Consider the following 18,351-nt stretch of genomic DNA (forward strand, 5'->3'; position numbering starts at 1 on the left):
TCACCGCTGGCTTTATGAAACTGTTCATCGCCTTTCCACTCGAGTGTTCCAGTGCGCTGAAATCCAACGGTCTCGGTCAGGGCCGGAGCAGGCTGATGCTCTCCCGGCTCGGCGCTGACAGGACGCGGAGCTCACCCCTAGCCGCCCGCGCCCCGCCCCGCGGCGCCCCAGTCCTACCGGGATCCCCGCCGCAAACCGGTACGCTGAGCACCGCCCGCCCCCTCCGCCCCGGCACTGCGCTTCCCGGCGTGCCCCCCTCAGTCCGCGCGGAACCAGGCGCCGCCGCCGCCCCGGGGCACGCCGGGAGCTGTAGGCCTCCGCGGCGCCATCCCCGCCTCCTATTGTCGCTGCCGCTGCGGCGCGGCGACAATAGCGGCGCTGGGGGCGGCGGAGGCGCCGCCCGCATTCGGCCGGGGCCACTGCGCACTCCTCCCCCTGGGGCCGAGCGAAAGGGGCGTCGCCGCCGCCGCCGCCGCCATGGCCGGTTGTTGTCAGTGCCTGGCAGCGGGTTATGGCGACGGCGGTGAATGAATTCTCCGGGCGGCAGAGGGAAAAAGAAGGGCTCAGCCGGCTCCAGCTCCGCGCCCCCGGCCGCCGGGGCCTCACCCTCCTCGCCGCCCGGGCCGGCCCCCCCCGTGCCGCCGGCGGGGGCGGCGGCAGCGGCGTCCCCCCACAAGCGGAACCTGTACTACTTCTCGTACCCGCTCTTCGCCGCCTTCGCCCTGCTCCGCTTCGTCGCCTTCCAGCTCGGGCTGCTCTTCGCCTGGCTCTGCGAGCGCCTCTCCCGCGGCGCCCTCATGGCCGCCAAGGGCAGCAGGGCTGGGGCCGGCGATGCGCCCGAGCCCGGCGGGGCGCCTGAGACGGTGCGGGCCTGTCACAAGCGGGCCTTCGAGTGCATCTCCATGGCGCTGCGCATCGACGAGGACGAGAGAGGTAGGGGAGCGCCGGCGGCCGCCCCGGGCTGGGGGGGAAGGCGGGCCGGGCCGGGCCGGGCCGAGCGGTGTCGGGAGGGCGGGCAGCGCCTGCCGGCCGTGCGCCGGGGGAGCGGGGCTGCCGCCTTGAGTTAAAAAAAGACCCAACCCGCTTTTGTCGGGCATACGGGTTGCGAAGGATCTGTGCGGGAGAGTGAGTGCCTGGGGGCGTCTGCAGGCGGTTGTGGTGCTTTGCTCCCCCGCCGCCCCAGCTGGGTCCGTCCCTGCCTCGCCGCAGCCGGCGGGCGCAGGTTGGATCAAAAAGCTGCGGCTCAGACCGATCTCCCACGCAAAGCAAGCCTTTGTATTTCACTCTGATAACTTCAAGTTAGAGTTTCTGATGCGGAGGTCTGGGCGAGGCGATTACAAATCGGGGGGTGTGACTGTAAGTAGCTTTCGGTTTAACCAAGGCACCCGGACAAGAAAAGCACGCGGGAGAGTAATAAGGGTGCATCCTTTAATGTACTGTCTGAGAAATGATGGAAGTGTTGAAGTGAGTCTATAGGAAACTTGGCTTTCAAACTGCCATTTGGAGTCATCTGACTTTTAAGGAAAGCAATATTTATTCATGTTTTCGCAGTTGCTTTTTAAAAATGTTTTTCTTAAACTGTTTGACGTGCTGACTCTTAAAAAAAACTATCACTATGTGACTAGAAGATCTTAAGGAGGATGTTTAGGGTTCGATTAAATAAAACACAGGAATGAGGAAATATTTTTTTTCTCTGTCTAGAGGATAAAAAAAAAAGAAGCAATTGCTAGTGCATTTGATTTAGCCATTTAATCTAAATGCAGCAGCACAACTCTGTCAGCATCCAAAAGGTAGTCCTTAGGGGCATGCTGTGCTGGGTTTTAAAATTATCTGGAAACATCAGAATACCTTATTACGCGCTTTCAGTTGAGCTTTAGTGAAACTGCTGTCCTAGAGGAGGAGGTTAAAAATATAGGAATAGGCCTTCAATAGAAGCTACATGCTGAGAGCACCATAAGAGCGAGGGATGTGTCTTGCTTTGCATTGACGGTTTGGGAGTGGCAGTGGTAAGCTCTGGGAGAAAAAAACCCACCATGTACAGCAAGGTTAGTTCAGAACAGAACAGTATAAGGGCATTGAGGGTCATAGGAGCAAAGCATGAAGGAAAGTGAGGTAGCTTAAAACTTCAGTGTTTTTGATGATTGCTCAGTGAAGAGTAGCTAAGTCTTAAATTACCAGGTGTCTGTTCTACTGTTGTGGCTTATAACTGTTGGTGATTTGAAGGGTAAGCCTTCAAATACCAATTTTAATCATGGACTTGCTTTATAGATGTTTTTAGAGTTGTCATATATGAATTAGCTGCACAGGTCATACATTTAGTAAGAAAAAAATCTTTGCTGCTAACACAAGCAGTTGCAAAGCTGTTACAACCCTGCAAATGCAGTATTCATTTCACTGAGAAAGAACTTACTTTACTTTGATACATAGATTTGTTATTTGCTTATCTGTTTTTACTGGAATACATGCATACCTTTGAATTTATTTGATATGTAAACAAGTTTTTTATAACTTCCAACAGAAAACAATTTATTAGGCGGAGTATGTGAAATAGTTGGGATTTCTGGATTGTCTAATATCCTGTTAATTATGTGGCGTTTTTGCTGTTCTCGAAGCGATGCGTGCTTCAGTGATAGCACTGCTCGTAATTTTTATGCTGCTGAATTATTGGGGAAATTAATATTCTTGTTTTGGCATTTTCAAAATCAAGCTTAACATCTTTTCCTGGGACTGAGAAGCGCATGAGGTGGGTTGACCCCAGCCAGCAGCTAAGCACCCACATAGCTGCTTGTTTACTCCCCTCAGTGGGATAGAGGAGAGAATAGGAAGAGCAAAAGTGAGAAAACTTGTGGTTCAGCGTAAGGACACATTAGTAAGTGAAGGAAGGAGGTGAGGGGAAGACAAGTGATGCAAAGGCAATTACTGACCAATGCCCCGTCAGTTTCTGAGCAATGGCTGCCTTGGAAGACAGCCCCCACCCTGTTCTTCCTCTACCCAAGTTGTTACTGCTAGGCATGATATTATACGATACGAAATATCCCTTTGGCCAATTTGGGTCAGTCATCCTGCCGGTGTCCCCTCCCAACTTGTCGTGCACCACCAGCCTACTTGCTGGGGATCTAGAGTGGGAAAAAGAAAACCTTGAGGCTGTGCAAGCTGTTCAGCAATAGCCAAAACACTGGTGTATCAACACTGTTTTAGTCACAAATCCAAACACAGCACCATAGGGGCTGCTGTGAAGAAAATGAACTCCATCCTAGCCAGACCCAGTACAGCAAACCAATGACTTCTAAGGAATGTGACTTTTTTATTGTACTTTTAATGTCTTAATCACTGAGAACTAGTAAACCATTCTGTGCAGATTCAGAGTACTATCTTTGCAAACAGCTCGGTTTGGTATATTGCTTTTAAAACTTCTGCAGTTAAAAGGTGGAAATGAGATTTTAGTGATGACCTTGGCATGTTCGCAATTGCTCTTCAGAATAGCAAAGCAATTCAGGCAATAGCAGAGGTGGCTGGAATCATCTCAAATTTGATTTCTAATAGTCATAATCAGCCTTAGATTTACATTGCAGTCGAAACTGGTTCTAGAAGTGATGGGGAGAAGCTTAAAGGAAAAAAAGGCTACAGAGAGGATCAAAGTCACTCAGCTTCGATGATTTGATCTATCTAGCTTTGTCCTTAACAGTCAGGATATATGAGGCTGGCGGAGAAAGGGCAGTAATAAAATTATTCCCAAGGTGTGTGATGTACATGACTGTGGGAAGGTGCTGCTCCTGTGGTTTGTGTCGGTAAGAAGAGCAAAGCGTGGAATTACCTGCACAGGGTAACTTGCCAAATGTTATTAAAAGATTTTGCATCTGGAGAGGAGCAAGAAGAAATCCTTAAAAGGATTCTAGAAATGTACTGAAATATTTTTATTGGCACTAGAATTTGCTAGAAAATAGGTTTGGGACTGACGTTATCAAAAGATTTGAGTGCAGAAGTAACACAGTCACTGGTAACTGGCACTTAGGAATAGTTTTGTGAAATGTTCTTTCTTCTGAAACTAGGGTAATGATATCTGAAGGTTTCATTCTAGGCTTTTTTGTTTTTTCTAGCACTAGCAGCTTGTTAACGCTAATCAGGTTTAAATTGTAATACCTAATGTGCTGTATTGCTGTGTGGAAAGGTATGCTTAGTGTGACATACCTAACTTGCAAAAGTATGTTTCCATATGCAGGCAAGTATCTTTTTAATGCAGAGTATTTATAGAAGGGGAGCAATATGAAATAGATGTGAATATCTCTTCAGTGGGTTATTTGCTGTCATGGTGTCAGATAGTATAGGTTAGGCATAGGCATGTTTATGGTTGTATTTGCTGTAATATCCATTTAGGACATTGTTGGTACAGAGGTGTACTCTAATTCTGCATGTATTGTACTTCACGTAAAAGTTGACATACACCTGCAATACAGCAGTTTCATGATAGGATGAACAAAGAAATACTCCCGTGACAAATGAGCTGCTACAAAAGTTAACCAGGGAAAAGTGTCTCTTGTCTCACTCCTGTAGTATCTTACACTCATTGCTTTTCTTCTTGAGTTTCTGTGCTTCTGGTGTTACTTTGGTATTGGCTATCACTGGAAGATTGAGAGGCATGTCTCAATTTGATGTTCCAGAAAGAAAAACTGTTAATTTCACCATTTCTGTTGTGAATGAATATGTGTAGGCTAACTTTTTTACCTTTTCTTTTGGTGGTTGTTTTTTTTGTTGTTGTTGTTTTTGTTTTAGGGGACTGATCTCTTTAAGGCGGATGGAGAAGTGTTCCTAAAACAGGCAAAAGTGATTTGAGGCTGGTGTAGTACCTGTTTTTAATAGAAAAGTTTATCTGAAACTAAGTAGATATAAAGTTGACAGTGTCCCTTTAAGTGTTTCTTTAAATCATAGAGTTTTGTTCAAATATCTCTTCCTTCCTCTTACTTGTTTTATGCAGCGTTGGATGGAACCATTCCTAAGCTTTAATTCGTTACAGAAAATAATGGGTTCACTTCCTTTTTAAGCAGGACAAAAGGAACAAGCTGTTGAATGGTATAAGAAAGGAATTGAAGAACTGGAAAAAGGAATAGCTGTCTTAGTAATTGGTCAAGGTAAGCCAGTTTTGAGTTTTGTGGAAAAGATTTTGGTTTATGGCTTCTTCAAAGTGAGAAATCAGTATTGCTAAATATGGTAGGTGCTAGGAATGGTCTGCTGTATGAATTAATTCATCAGAGTGTTTCTTATTCCTGTTTTAGCTGTAGATGAACACTGGTCCATTTCTCTGTTCTACCTTAAGGTTCTGGTCTATAACACATGCAAATCTTGCTCCAAATATCTTCAGACTATCCAAAATCATAAGCAGTTCATGAAAATTCTGAAGTAAAACATTTGATTTCTTATATAATGGGAATGCCAAAATACTGTGTTCTGATTTGATTTGCCAAAGTTGACAGTTCATGTTCTCATTTATGCAGAATTTTATATTCCTTTCAGTATAACTAAAAAAGAAACACCCCAATCTGGAGTGGTCTAGCATTGTGTTTCTGAACAGCTTATGCCAAAGTAGCTGAACATTTCCAACAAAGGAATAAAGCCATCTGTGTATATGGAAACATTTTAAGCTGTAGTGTAGAAGCAGGTATGTACCATAGAGAAATAGGTGTAGTGTGTGAAGGACTTGCTAAGAATTTCCATCCTCAAAATAATATAATAGTAAAAATAATAACCCAACCCCCCAAAAAACCCAAACCTGTAACTGCTTTTGCAGACTGCTGCTTTGTTCCTCAGCTATGTTTAGAAATGTTTGTGAAGAGTATATGGTGACATCTTACTTACACAGCAATACCAGTGGCATTTGATAGAACCAGTCTAAATTGCACAGTTTTTTAAAAAAAAAAAAAAAAGCTTGTCTTGAACAGACACTAATTTTTAGGAAGTTGTGATATTAATGTCTGTAATTCTGTGTGCTTTGAAATGTAAAGGGACACAGTCAACTGAATTTAAATCTGTTTATTTTGCCAAAGTGAATTATTTCAAATTGTACTTGCCTCTCAGTCACTTTTCAGGATTTTAAAATTTTTTTTTAATTTGACTTCTGTTTAGAAAAATGCAGTGACAAAGAACATATATTATGTCAGCATGAGATGTTAGAGAATATGTAAAGCTATGCTTGGGTTCCCACCGCTTTACGAGCAATATTATAAAGCAGATAGTGTCAACTAACTTTAAATTCTTGATTAAATAGAAAGCTTTAGGATTTTTTTCATTAGTTTTGCAACAATGTTCCTTAGTAGAGGGGGTAGATAAGGGGTGGGAGGAAGAGAAGGGAAGGCTGGGTGTCAGTATTTTAGCACTTAAAAAAGTTAATGTGCCAAATTGTGTTTTAACATTGATTTTTCTTTGTAAGGTGATCAGTGTGAACGGGCTCGACGTCTGCAATCTAAAATGATGACAAATTTGGCAATGGCCAAGGATCGCTTGCAGCTTTTAGGTACCAGTTACAATTCATGACTTTGGAAAGTTTGTCATTATTTGCACAACTTCATGTAATGCATTCTTCTAAAATATTACTTTGATTTTTAAAGCGAAGGAGTCGTTATCTGTGTAGGGTCTCTTAAGTTTGGTTTTTATTTGAGAGCAAGTAATATTTTTTCAATGCTGTTGATGGATTTTGAAATTGGAATCTCGTGACCCACTTCCCTATGCCTTAAGAAATAGGTGTAAAAGTAACTGAGAAGTCTTTATACCATAGCATGCTTGACTCGTAAACTGAGGAAGTCTTAACTAACTCTTGTTGGAGTTAGTTTAGGAATTTTGTGTTAGGACTGTAGTAAAACTTATATTGCTGATCATCAGTGCTAAATGTGCCTTCTGTAAGTGTAACTACTTCATATTCTCTTAATTCTGCTGTCAACTTACATAACAATTTTCCTGATTCTTTAGCATTATGTAGACTGTAAGGTTGTGAAATCCTAATTCTTGTAATTTTTACCTAGTAGGATTCTATTTTAAGACTAGCAGGTAAGATCACTTCTTTTCAGAAGCATAGTGTTGTACAGTTTTAGCTTTATCAAAATTAAGTGTTGTATGTAAGCTCTTAATGGACAGAGTAAAACAGGCAGGATTGGAAATGGCATATTACTGTGCCTGATAAACAACGATCCCCCCTCCCCATCAAGCTACAAACCCACAGCTTTGTGTAGTGCATCCTCTAAATTGAGATCTTTGGAAATGCTTTCAGTTCAGGCAGTAAAATGAAAATAAGACTTGTTTTGTTTTTTTTTTTAATTGCTCTTTAAGGGAGAACTAACAAACGTACTTGAGTTTATCTTGCATATCTGCAGCTTTAATCTTGCACTATGTTGTTTTGATTTCTACTAACTCCCTCTCCTAGGAGCTTATAGAGCAGATAGGAAAACTCATGTTCTTTTCTCCTCTTACACTTTGTGATTCTGTGGTCCTGACTGGTGACTGACAGGGAAGTTGTGACAACCAGGAGAAAGTGAATCCGTTTTGTCTCCCTTGAGTTTCTAGTGTCCTTAGTTCTTTTTGAAGAAAAGTGAAGGGAACACGGGGTGAAAGAGGCTTCCGGCTTCTAAGCTTTATTATGGGTGTTTGTCAGTAGAACCTCAACATATGCAGAAAAGATATTTTCTACTTGTTGGGGTTAAAGGCTGACTCCTAGAGGTAATACAAACTAGGGAACAGGAGTGAAAATGATTATATGCTAACAATCTTTGATAAGGTATGGCTTGTTGCTGACATCCTAATTGCAAGTAACTAGGTTTTCTTTAAAAAATTTGCTGTTCTTTGAAGCTTGAAGTAGCAATGCCTGTATTTTGTGGGTAGTGCTTCATCCTTGCTTGCGTTATTGTAATAGCACTTGCGATGTTGGTAAGTTGCTTACTTGCTGTGCTCTGATTGAAAAGATAAAAAGGGTAAACACTGCAAAAAAACTACAGTTGAAGTCAAGCTGGTACATTCATCTTTACCAGACTGTGTGATCACATGCTATTTGTATGCTTCATTCAGAGTGCAGATGAAAGGTAAACAGATAGAATAGTGTTTATTGCATAAGTTGATGTCAAATATGATTTTATTTTATTTTTACTTTGAAATTATCAGAAGTTTAGTACTTTGTTCTGCTTAGGTTCTTGTTCAGTTTGTACTAAGGATCTGCCTCAAACGATGTACCTGAGAGCAAAATTTGGATAGGAAGGAGCAAGTGAAGTCATCTGCCCTTTAGGAAGGAAAAAGATGTTGTTTGGAGAGATATTCCGATGGATTAAAATCCCTGCAAGCTTGATCATTACGGATCTATTTGAGTAATATTTGTTATACCATCTAACCAACTTTCAGGTATTGACAGCATCTGTTTTTGTTACTTTATATGTCATTTTACATGGATTTTGTTGAAATTTAAGGTAATCTAGAGTTGAATTGCATGTGCAATTTTAAACATAGCTTTTATTTTGTAACTTATAGTAACAGGTATTTGGAAGTTTTTAAGTGGTGTAGAGATGCTTTTGTAGTTGAACTAAACCTTGAAGCTCTTAAGGTTCAATAAAGTGATTTTTCCTATGAATCCAACTCTTAAGGTCAAAGGTTTCCGCTAGCCCTGTGGAATTTCTCCATTTCTCAAGGGAGAATAGGCAAGTCCTTTATTGCATTAGTTGGCAGGATAAAACAGACTTAAGGTAAACAATAATATCAAATATTTCATCCTGCTTGCTAGGCAGAGATGTGATTGCAGGCTACCTAACTGAAATGCCATCCAGTCAAGCAAGTTGCATTGGAAATACATAGAAAGGGAAAATTAAATCATATGGATTATAACTGTTCCTTAAAAGTGGTCAGTGCTTTGATTTTTTTGAAATGTGTTGGATCATCAATGTAAGTTTAAGTTGCATGACACCACTGATGGGGGTGTTGGACACCACTGATGGGAGTGTGATGTCTGATCACGCCCATGTGTTATCACCATGCATCATCACACCACTGATGCCTTCTAATGTTCGACCAAGAGGATGTAGCTACTTATCTTGGATGTTGGCTTTACTATTTTGAGCCCTGTTTTCATCTTGAGTCTAAATTACTGTATCGTGTTCTGTTTAAAGCTGTAGTATGACACAACCTGAAAGCTGAAGTTACTCCAGGTGTGTTTCAGAGCACCTCAAGGTGACTCAATCACTTTGGCAGTCCAGTGACAATATTGCGTTGTGCTAGGTGTAGGGGACTTCCAAGTTCTACCATTTGAATTGGTGGCGGCCCCTGTTTTTGACACGGTCTAGGGTGTGTTAGTTGTGCAGTTACTTAGGTGAGTGGATAAATCTTGCTCTGATGGTCTTCATAGACCTGATCTCTCCTGGATGACTGATCACCCATGTTAGAATCATTATATTTGATATATTTAGAATCACAGGAGGATATTTGTTTTCTACAGTCGATACATAAAACTCAGCAGTTTGCTCTTCCTGAAGATAGATAACTACAATGTCCATTGCAACACTACTCCATTCTAACGCTATACACTGTGCTCTCCATTTCAGAGAAACTTTCTTTAGGGGGATAGATTTCTGTCAGCACTAGTGCCTTTCTGTGTACTATGTGTAGCTTCGGTATTTTGGTTGAAGGATGCACATGGCACATAACTAAAATAACTTTCATAAGTATCCTCTTTGGTGATAATGCTGCCCGTGTATACATACCAGCTTCAATGAACACCTTTTGGGATTCTTCCAGTTTCTCGGAGGTGATGGTGGTTTTGCTTCAGGCTTGTGTTATAGGGCAATGTTTGTTTTTTTTTTTATTAGAAATCGGTTACCTTGAACTCAAGGTCTAGTGTTGCGTAAATAAGACAACAGCTGCAGTGGTGTTTATTTGGTAGGTTTATGTCAATGTTATATCATCAAGGAGAAATAATGAATGAGATTCTGTAAAAATTCCCCCCCCCCCCAATGTCTGGAGACAGAGGGAGAAAACATTTAAATGGAAGGTGATAGGGTGTCCTGTTAATTCCCTGGAATAATATTTAAGAGCTCAATTTATTTTCATTATTCCAGAGGGCTCTACAGCTAAACTGTCTCTCAAGAAAAGTGATATGTTTGCTTTATGTAATTTTATGTGCAATATTAAAATTACATGTTAATACGTAATGTGATGGGAAGACAGTGTGTGAATTGAAACTGGACAACAGTTGGGTTACATTTTTTTGTTGCAGTTTTGGAGTTCCTGAATATGTGGAACTTGCTAAGCCATTGATAATTGTGGTAAAACCCCAGTCTCAAACTGTAGTATTGAAGCAAATAGCATTTCCTGAATTCCTGCCCAAGCCAATTGATTTTATTATGGTTACTCTCTAGAAAGGTTTTTTGTAAAGTTCAGAAATGTTCTCCAAAACTTAACTGATTATCTAATATCTTACCAAGTCTATTAATACTAATTTTGTTTCCTAAGCTTCTCTATGTACTTTCCATTCAGATTGCATGCGCTGGGCAGGAAGTAGACTATTCTGCTGTCTCCTTCAGTAGTGCTGCGCCCACTAAAATAGTACGCTGTGTCTGCGGTCAGTCATTCTAAAAGGACTTTTCTTAGACTTCTTTAGAGGGAGGTTTCTTAGGGTAGCTTCTTGCAAGTTACAAAGCTTGTGGTTGTTTGTAGGCTGTTCTTGTGTGACTAACATTTTTTTATTTTACTGTACCCGACTCCTCAATGCTTTCAATTTAAAACAAAGTAAACCCTGGGTGCACATACTAATCTTGAACTTTAGCTTTTCATATTTGCCTGTGGCTACTAAATTTTCATTCTAAACCGCTTGTTTAGTTGATCTTGTTCAGTCAGGGTATTATTATTAAACCATCACTTAAACTATTGGACCTAAAGATACTTTTCAGGGAAGCTAAGTGGTGAGTGATCAGGAGCAGGCAGAAGAAGAAAGGAATGAAGCAGAAAGACTGGAAAAAGATCTGTAATAGACAAAGAAGCGGAAGCAACGAAGTGTTTATGCTTGTTTGTTGGACGATCTGCAAGCTCTGAATGGCAATTCTTCCTCCAGTCAGAGCATTTATGATCTTGGCCGTGCACATTTTCAGTAGAATTCATCTTCTTTTGCAGTATGTGCTTTCATGTTGCCAGAGGACATCGCTCCTCTACTTGGCCATCTGTTTTCCTGCAGCTTCTTGGTACTGTTATCTCTTGGAGGAGAGGAGAAAAAAAAAGGAGGGGGGGTAGTGTGACAATGTATGCCTTGCATCCTTACAAACTGTGTTTTCTTTTTGCAAAAAAGGTGTGTGTGTGAAATAAGGGAGGGAGAGGCTGTAAAGTGCCCCAAAAGTAAGGCCTAGAGGTTTTTAACTGCAGTGGGAAAAGCAGGAGTGGTAGATGAGCTGCAGAGAACAAATAGTCCTGAGCCTTAATTCTTGTTTTGTGTCGTTTGCAGCCTTACGCCTCTCTGACTTACGCTTTGGCTAGTTTATCATGACTTCTTAGAGTTAATGTCTTTCTCCTTAATCTTTAACCTTATAAATCTTGTATTCAGATGTTTCTGAAGTTAATCGTCTTAAAGAACACAGCTTGCATGACAATTTTATTGACTGAATTTCAAGGCAATTACATTTCTAAATAGAGACCTTAAAAGACATCATCGTAATGTATATATGGTGTTTTGCTTGGAACAGTTGAGGTTTCTGTAAAATGTTGACTGGCTGTTACTACTTAAGTGAAACATTTAATATGCAGGAAAGTGATGACTCCTTGCAGTTGGTCAAAAGTAACACCTTGGGGAGGACTTTCAGAAATGGGTTATTAACACAAATATTTAGTAAATGAAGTTGAATTAATCCTGACCATTGCTTTTGAGAAGTAACTACAATCACTAGACTGGAAAGATTGTTGTAATTAACTCATCTGTAAATGGCTAGTTTTAAAGCTGTTTTCAGTCATGCTCATACTGACAGAATTTTCTTACAAATTTGCTAAACATGTAGAATAGATAGAAATACTCCTTTTATCTTTAACCCTGTATCAAGTATAACAAAGCCAAACTTGACATTGTGTGTTCAACATACATAAATTTTCTTGGTTCATTTTTATTTTTTGTTTGTTTATTTTGTCCTTTTTCCTCCCTCCCCCTCTGTCTACTATGTAGAGAAGCTGCAGGCAGTTTTGCAAATTTCCAAGCCGCAAATGGAGGTCTATAATGACAGTACTAACCTGGCATGCCGCAATGGACATCTCCAGTCAGGTGGGTTTGGTTTTACCAGCACCTATTGAGGGGATGTCTCTCAGTTTCTGGTGTATTACAGGGAAAAATATGCACTGCTATGTTCTGGCCCCACCAACTTTTAAAAAAATTGTTTTATATTTCTGTTTTTAAAGGCTTTTTATAAAATACCAACCTTTCCAGGACTTTGACGACAGTGTTTTATTTTGTAGTATTCAGTTCTCTCTTACAATAACTGTCCTAGAATCCAGAATTATTTACTAAAAAAATGTTTTAGAAAATATTTCTCATGTTATATTCTTAAAGGAATTAAATTAAACCTGTTTTAAAGTGTCAAAGTCAATGCAGATAATGTAGGTTATATATTGTGCCCACATAAGTAGTTCTTCCTTTATAATATTGTGAGAGTGAATGTGCATTTGCATTAAGCTGCTTTAAATTTCAGGGTTTTTTACTCTGAGAAAGTGATACACGATTAAAACAGCGGGCAAAAAAAACCAGCTCTTGCTTTTTGTCAAAGAAGTTTGGTTTTATCCTTTCCCGGAAGACTGCACGAGGGATACTAAAATACCAGAAGTAAACTTGTTTGTCCGTACACGAGGAGTAAAGTTACTGTGAGGTTTGTGAATTGTTTTTAGGGAATGTTTTAAACCAGCAGTAAGCTATTGTGACAACTGCGATCTCAACTGATAATTTGTACAGTAGACTATAAAGAGGTTAAGTAAAATAGAGAGCTAACAAGCAATGGAATTCATAAAGCTTGTCTACTGAGTCAAGAGCAGTATTCAGTTTTTAAAGTAAACTAAACCTGAAACTTAGTGTAAACCACATGCTTTTTTTTTTTTTTTAGCTCCATTTCTAGTTCTGAAATCATCTTACTGTTTGGTTTTATCCTCCCTAATGTATGAGAAGTTAAAGTAGTGGAACTATGTCATGTTAGGCACCTTTAGATTACTCTGTGTGTGGTATTTTTTGTTAACTGCATTTGTCAAAAAGATGTAGTTAAAATGTCTCTTCAGTATAAGTTCCTATGTAGATTGAGCTTGAGAACTCTTTACCTTAAATGATGCAGTACAACTGTTGTCTTTTTACCTAGTTGGCTAGAGGTTGGATGAACAAATACATACGTATACACACAAAAGTTGGTAACGTGCTCCATCTGATTCGATATGAACAGCTTTTTCTTTAAACTCTTTCCTTGATATGTTTTTGTACCTTTTTCTCAATGTATCTCAGAATTGGATGCTGCAGGAGAAGGTTAGACTGAGTTTTCACTCTTAAAACTGTTAATTCAGTTACTTAAATCTGTTAGTAACAAAGCATAGAATATCCATTGGCATCTACTGGAAATGAAGGAACATTTTGCTAGTTCTGTGGCAGGTGTTTTTATTTACAGAAATTCCTGTAGCGGGAGGTGGTCACTGTTGGTAAACTTGTGGAAATTGGCATTAGTCAATTTACCCATTTGGAAGTCATATTCCTGATGACTTATAGAAGATGGATGACTGAACTTCTGCAAAACTGTGGACGAAAGGGTAGTGAAACAACTGCAAAGGGCCGTGGTCTTCTGGGGATGCTTTTTTCTGAGAAAGTGTCTTCCGACTTTCTGAAAAGGGAATGTGGGCTAATGGAGAAACTTTCATTTACCAGGCTCAGTGGGATCTGAGAAGAGAGAAAGACTAAAGAGCAGGTCATAAAAAAGAGTTAGGTACCAGGCATCTACTGATTACTTTGAACAAGACTTCAAGAGGCTTGTTCCATTTCCATTTGCATTTACATTACTAAAAGTAAACTTCAGATTCATAACTTGTGGAAGTTAGAGGTTTACCCAAAGCGCTGAACTTCTCCTGCAGTTGTGGGGTCCCTGATAGTACCAGGAAAGACATCCTATTAATTGACATCTGAATTTCTTAATTGGCTGGTGCCTATGCTCACATGCTCACTCTGTCTCACACCCTCTCTGTCTCTTTTTTTGGGGTGTGAGGGGAGGGAGTCTTGTTTGTAAGAACATGCCGGTGCTACACTTTTTTCTTAAAAGTACTTCCTTTATACATGTTGTAATAAAGACGGTATTTTCACATGAACAGCTGTAATCATTTAAAAACACAAAGTAGATAACAAATTCTTAAAAAACTGTACAAAATCAGCTTGCAAGCTGCTTGAGGTAAGAGGACTGCTGTTACTGAGAAAGTACAGGTACCGCAGAAGTACTGAGTTACAGGGCTCTGGCATAAGCTTCGTTTTTCTATCTACATAAAGTATTACCTGTGCTGTTGCCTAATCAGACTGGGCTTTTTAAAGTCCAGGATTTTATGAAGTGTGAAACATGATCATTCATAGTTTTAACGTCAAGAAAGTGTCTTTTTACTGCTTCTTTGGTCAAAAAGTGCTTTGCTTTCTTTCATTTGCCTTTAAAGGCCAAACTCTTTAAGTATGTTTTTGCTGCTTAATTCTGCTTGATACTCTATTCTCACAGCTATACTGCACATTTTTATGTTTCCAAAATGATTACTGATTTGAGATTCTTCCTTCTTTCAAGATGCTATGTGTCAGCCTTTCAGACCAATTTACTTGATTCTAGCACAAATGACTGACTTATCCCTGTCTTCCTCATTCATAGTTTCTTAACTTCCCTGAATAGCTAGAGATTTTTCTGGAAAATTTATCTGATAGATTTATAATGAGGTTTTATAAGACCTCATTATAGCAGTATCACCTGTCTGTCAGTTGCAGAAGGCTACACAGTAACTTGTCTTAAGAGTAATAACAAGTAGCCTTGACCTAAAACTTTATTTTGAAATACATATTTATTGTTTAATATCCATCAATCTTGTTCTCATAGCAGTCTTAAATTAGATGTAAAACAAATTAGCTGGTTCTTTTTTTTTTTTTCTTTCTCAGACATGCATGTTTTCCTTTGCGTTGTGGGTGGTTGTTTTTTGTTTTTAAACTAGCTTGAGAAGGAGATTTTGCCAGTCTTGTCAAAGGCGGTGTTTGAGTTTTATGAACTTATTACTGGGCATACAATACTGATAGTATTACGGTAATTCCGGTGTACCGTTTTACATTTAACGTGTAAATCTCAGCATGATACAAGACCAGAGAAAGCATTAAATTTCTCCCTCTTACCACAACATTAGCACTGTGCAAGTAGCTAGTATTTTATCTCAGTTTTCACTTGGAAGGATTTGCTGGCATGTCTTTAATAGTAGGCATATATTGGCAATGTTTTTCAAGTCTTAATCCTGAACTTTTTAAAGAAGTTTCCCAAGTAGAAGAACAAGTAGCAATAAGATCGTTTTTAACACCATAATTTGGCAACAGTAGATCTTTGACTGACATGGCTCTGTCAATTCAGAAAGGAGAACAATTATGTCCCAGATCTGTATAGCTGTGCTACCATTTGAAACATGGAACAGGTCCTTGTTAGTAGCTGAAGTTTTCTGTTAGGTAGTTTTTATTACTAAATCTATTTTGATTTGAAAAATCTGAATATAATCTTTGAAGGAATTACTATTTTGGGGGCTATTGTGAATGTTGATCCTGAATATCTATCAGTCTTGCGATTGCTGCATGTATTTTGCTATGCGGTATTTGCAGAAAATGTATAGCTAAGCAGTTTAAAGATTTTTTTTTAAATAAAACTACATACTTGAAGTTATAGACAATCCTAGTCTGGTGAAATTTTTTTTTCCAACTTGGGGTCCGCAGACCATAACTTCTCATAGTCACTTTATATCAGTTATCAATAGGCATACGTAAGGAATTTCTGAGGAATATGATGATTTTTAAGGTTTTGCAACTAAAGGCTGGAAACTGTTCTGCAATACTGGAACTGCTGCTTCTAATTTTAATTTAAACTTTTTTTTGAAGTTATAAACCAGCAGCAACTTTTTTATTAAGATGTGCCTTAACCTGTTTTAGATGCACAAAAGAAAATATAATTGGTTTGCTTTTTAGAAATACAAAGCATGCTGTTATCTTTATTAAATAAATAAGCTAGAGCTGCATGTTTCCCAGATTGTTTCTGTGTTTCCAGGTGCATAGTATAATCAAGCTTCTCTTAAAGTTGTTCAAACTTATCCTTACTTCACTTTACCTTTAAAAACAGTTAAATATAATAAATGCATTTTAACATTTCTTTCTGTAAGGGAGTCTGAAATTGGGCCCCTGTGTCTGCAGCTTATCATAATTTAACCAATAGAAAACCTCAGACAAAATTTTGCTCATTGCTTGTTTGTAATTTGTTCGTTACATATATATTTGGATGACAGATTAAAATTGCAGGGATGCTTTCAGGACCAGATAGTTATTATTTCTGTATGATCTAATGGTATTAGCATGGAGCTTTGAAGTAAATTATTCTGTCCAGTGAAGAATTAGAGAGTAAAATCAAAATCATCAAGCCCCTATTACTATCCTATAAGTATAGATGAAGTAGACAATTGGATTGTTCAGTGTTTTAAATACCCTTGAAAAAATACCATGGTCTGTCTTCATGATTGGAACGTATTTTAGGCACTTCCTTACTGTTTTATACGAAACAGTGAAATATTTGGCAAAACTCTGCTGGAGATATTACAAAGGTTTTAAGGCCACTTGCAGCATATTTTCTGTCTTTCAGCAGATGACAAATACAAATGCATAAGAAATGTGTTTTGAGGATTTTGCATTTGTTACAGCAAAATATATATTTTACATAATGAAATAATAGGGGCTATCAGTCTGACAAGAGACATACATGTGCTCTTAAACGCTTCACACTTTAGAAATAGGTAAACTTTAGATAAACTGTAATTCTGAAAAGTTTGATCACATTTTTATTTGTCCTCCAATGAAAATTTGTATATAAAATGAAGTTTCCCTCTGGAGTTGACACTGAACAACTATGTTCAGGAGTAGTTCATCAGTGCTTCTTTCTGTGCTCCCCATCAGGACTGACCACAGAACATATGTAAACTTGGTGGTCTTGATTCCTGGACGTAAACTGTAATTTGTATTTAAACCTTTCTCTTTTCCCTTCCTTACACTGTATTTCCAGCTTCCTGAAATACTCCTCACCTGTGCAATTTTATGATACTCAAGATTGCAATATGTGTGTATTGTTCTCAATAGATGGGGGTAGTTCTGGGAAAGTGGGATAATTGAACAACATTTTAGGGTGAAGGAGATGGAGAAAAACTTTTTGAAGCCTTCCCATGTTGACTTTAAGCCAGCTGTGCAAATGAGGCTGAAGGAAAAAAAACAACCAACCACCAAACTGAGTGCCACCTTTTGATTAAATTGGACCAGAGTGATGAGTAGCTAAGTTTTTAATAGATTCACATAGTGCTTTTTGAACTTGAAAGTTACTAAGTATGCCTAATTTTGAAGAGTTTTTGACTTGGAAATTCATGTGCAGGAATGACTAAGTAAATTTAACCAGCTCTGGATCTGTGTGTGATTAAGCCATTAGCCGTTTTTGGGTGGTTTTGGGGTTTTTTTTGTTTGTTTGTGTGGGTTTGTGTTGTTTTTGTTTTTTGTTTTTTTTTTTTGTTTTGTTTTGTTTTTAATGAGAAATATCTTACAGGTAAATGTAGTTAATCATATTCTTCAAGTTCCCTTGTTTTTTGAATAGTGATACATCTGCATTGTTTATGATGAACCTGCAGAGTTTCTGTAACTCTTAAAAGGGGTAGATTTGTGACTGGAGAAAGGCTCTAGAAGCTTGTTAGCCGAGTAGTTCAACACATGGATAACTGCAGGCTGTGTAAAGATTTGCTCCTGGTCGTATGCAAGACTTCTATGTTTAACGAGGCTGAGAACATTGTAGTAATTAATTGATCCTCCCACTGTTTCACTGAAGTATTCTTATTTGAATTTTTTAAACATAACATTCAAAATTATAAGGCTTCCTACTTAAAGTATTTTTCACTGAACTGCAATATTATAAATCAAAAATTCTTTTAAGTCATTAACTTCCTTAAAAATCAGAGTTCTCTGGCCTGTTGCTTAACAAGTCAAACTGAGTTGCAGATTTCTAAAACCTTAGTGAAGAAACTTGTAGCTGAAATCCATCTTGCGCTTCCTTACCTCTAATGCCATGTTTGTCTTACCTAATCGAAAGTCTCCTTAAT

General features: G+C 39.0%; 1 protein-coding gene across 9 annotated transcripts in view; it reads left to right on the plus strand.

Annotated features, from left to right (window-relative positions):
- Nucleotides 1–251: 251 nt before the first annotated feature.
- Nucleotides 252–18,351, plus strand: part of SPAST (spastin) — a 37,199-nt gene continuing 19,099 nt past the window's right edge. The window contains exons 1-4 of one of the 9 annotated variants that reach the window (XM_075146609.1): nt 252–933; nt 5,040–5,126; nt 6,422–6,505; nt 12,161–12,256. In XM_075146609.1, coding sequence (XP_075002710.1) covers nt 528–933; nt 5,040–5,126; nt 6,422–6,505; nt 12,161–12,256 — 673 coding nt within the window. In that variant the 5' untranslated portion in view covers nt 252–527. The remainder of the gene's footprint in view (nt 934–5,039; nt 5,127–6,421; nt 6,506–12,160; nt 12,257–18,351) is intronic. The other 8 variants (XM_075146612.1, XM_075146604.1, XM_075146603.1 and 5 more) reach the window with 8 other exon arrangements.

Source organism: Calonectris borealis, chromosome 3 (assembly GCF_964195595.1).
Source record: "Calonectris borealis chromosome 3, bCalBor7.hap1.2, whole genome shotgun sequence".
In the NCBI taxonomy this organism is placed as follows: Eukaryota; Metazoa; Chordata; class Aves; order Procellariiformes; family Procellariidae; genus Calonectris; species Calonectris borealis.